At 43.9% G+C, this 2,166-nt stretch overlaps 1 protein-coding gene across 1 annotated transcript; it reads left to right on the top strand.

The window, feature by feature from the left end:
- Positions 1 to 548: 548 nt before the first annotated feature.
- On the top strand, positions 549 to 1,628 carry LOC149250489 (uncharacterized). The gene has a single exon (XM_089453664.1). The coding sequence runs from the start codon at positions 549 to 551 to the stop codon at positions 1,626 to 1,628; it is 1,080 nt and encodes a 359-aa protein (XP_089309790.1).
- Positions 1,629 to 2,166: the final 538 nt, after the last annotated feature.

The raw sequence follows: 2,166 nt of genomic DNA, 5'->3' as shown, positions 1-2,166 counted from the left end.
CCAGAAAAAGGGAACGAAGAGGGTTGGAATCAAGTCAAGAGAGCAAAATTCAACCACAAAGGGCAGAAACCGGGAGGACCCACTGGGAAAGGCTCTCTCTAGGCTAATGCTCAACGTCCCCCTCCCAAAAAGGCGCAAGAAAACAAATTTGATCCTTTAAGCCAGCAGACAGAAGATACTCTGGAGATCGAGACCCAAAAACCAGTTTCTCCAAGCAAAGATACTCCCTCAGTCCCCAGCAAAGGAGCTGAAGAACCCAAAGGTATGACTTCAGAAGCTGAGGAAGAAGAGCAGGAAATGGACGAGTCAGAGGAGGAAGGAGAAATAGGAGAATCCCAAACCTCGGTAAGAAGATCTACAAGAGGCCGTAAAATGGACAGGGAAAAAAGAGAGCAAGAGACTTACAAAGACAAGCTACAAGGCAGCCAGCCAACTCTGGAAAAATTGCTAGCTTCAAAGCCTAAGATGTTGAAAAGTCAGCCCCAAGGCTCCAAGGGAGCCCATCAAAAACATAAATAATGAAGGCAATCTCCTGGAATTGTAGAGGTATGGGGAGCAAAGTTAAGGAAGAAGCCATGAGAAGCTTAATAAGAGCTGAAACTACATACATACTTCTCGTCCAGGAGACTAAGCTGGAAGATATAGTCTTCCTACAAGCATGCAAGAAACTTTGGTTCAAAAGTGAAGCAAGAGCAATCTCTGCCCGGGGCGCCTCTGGAGGGATTGTAACTCTATGGAACGCCAACAAATTTACAGTCATTTGTGAGGCGATTAATACTCATTGGTTGCTACTGAAAATGCAGAACTTGGACACCAAGGAAATCTTTTGCCTCTTCAATGTATATTCTCCAGTCAACATCGGGGGAAAAAAGGATTGTTGGGATTCAATAAGGCACCAAGCATACTTGATAAATCCGGAAAACATAATAATTGTTGGAGATCTCAACCTCACTCTTCATTCGTCTGAGGAAAGGGGAGGAACTGTAGTTCGAGATCCGGCAAGGGAATGGGCGGAGGATCTCATGCAAGACTGGGACTTGCTGGATATCAAACCCTCTTCCGGTAAGTTCTCTTGGTCTAACAAAAGAGTAGGACCTGGACATATTGCTGCGAGATTAGATAGATTTTTCATTCAAAGCTCCTATCTGTTACTAGGTCTTGAACCCAAAATGCACATTCTCGCTAGCAGTGTCTCAGATCACAAGCCTTTAAAACTAGATCTCCTTGCCCATCTAGATCTTGGTCCTATTCCCTTTCGATTTAGCCCCCTTTGGGTCAAGGAGCCAAAATTCATGCAAACAGTCAAGGATTGTTGGAATCAACTCGTCAAAGGTTCTCCTTTTTTCATCTGGGAGGAAAAGCTTAGAAGTTTAAAAAGAGTGCTAAAACGTTGGGCCAAATCTTTGTCCAACCCAGCTATAGAAAGGAAAGCTATTAAAGCCTCTCTTGCCTCTCATCAAACTTATATGGAAAGCACTACAGTCACAGAGGATCTGTTAGAGAAAGAAAAACAGCTGCAACAGAGCTTTCATAAGGCCTGCCTAGCTGAGGAAGAGTACTGGAGATTAAAATCCCAGAATCTCTGGCTTAAAGCAGGGGATAGGAACACTGGCTTTTTTCATAAATAAGCCCAGGCCAGGAAATGCTTCAACACCATCTCTGAGATCAAGGAGGATAACGACATTCACAAGGACTTTGCAGACATTAAGAAAGCAGCCTTTTCTCACTTCCAAAATTTGTACAGCAAAGATAAGGATCCGACCCATCATCCAGACCTGTTAGACGTCATACCTTCAACAATCACTCCTCATATGAACATGATACTTGAGGACAAAATCACTAAAGATGAAGTTAAAAAGGCCCTCTTTGAGATGGATCCTGACAACCCCGGGGCCGGATGGCTTCTCCGCCAGGTTCCTTCAAACTTGTTGGCCGATCGTTGAAAAGGGTCTTCTCAAAATGATCCAAAAGTCCCAGAATGCTCAGAAAATAGAAGGCAGTACAAACTCCGCCTTCTTAGCCCTTATCCCCAAGGAAAAAGGTGCCAACAACTTCAGTAGATTCCGTCCGATTTCCTTATGTAACATTGGGTACAAGCTAATCACCAAAGTAATTGCAAATAGAGTAAAGCCCATCCTTCCCAGAATAATTCCGGAGAATCAAGGA

The sequence above is a fragment of the Pinus tabuliformis genome, chromosome 7, assembly GCF_031772625.1.
Source record: "Pinus tabuliformis cultivar Carrire ecotype Pingquan chromosome 7, CPIR1, whole genome shotgun sequence".
NCBI lineage: Eukaryota > Viridiplantae > Streptophyta > Pinopsida > Pinales > Pinaceae > Pinus > Pinus tabuliformis.
Note: the sequence above shows the minus strand (reverse complement) of the source record. Positions and strands in the feature narration are given on the sequence as shown.

Excerpts from the sequence above, each read along its gene's own strand:
- LOC149250489 (XM_089453664.1), top strand. The coding sequence starts at position 549 with ATGGGGAGCAAAGTTAAGGAAGAAGCCATGAGAAGCTTAATAAGAGCT.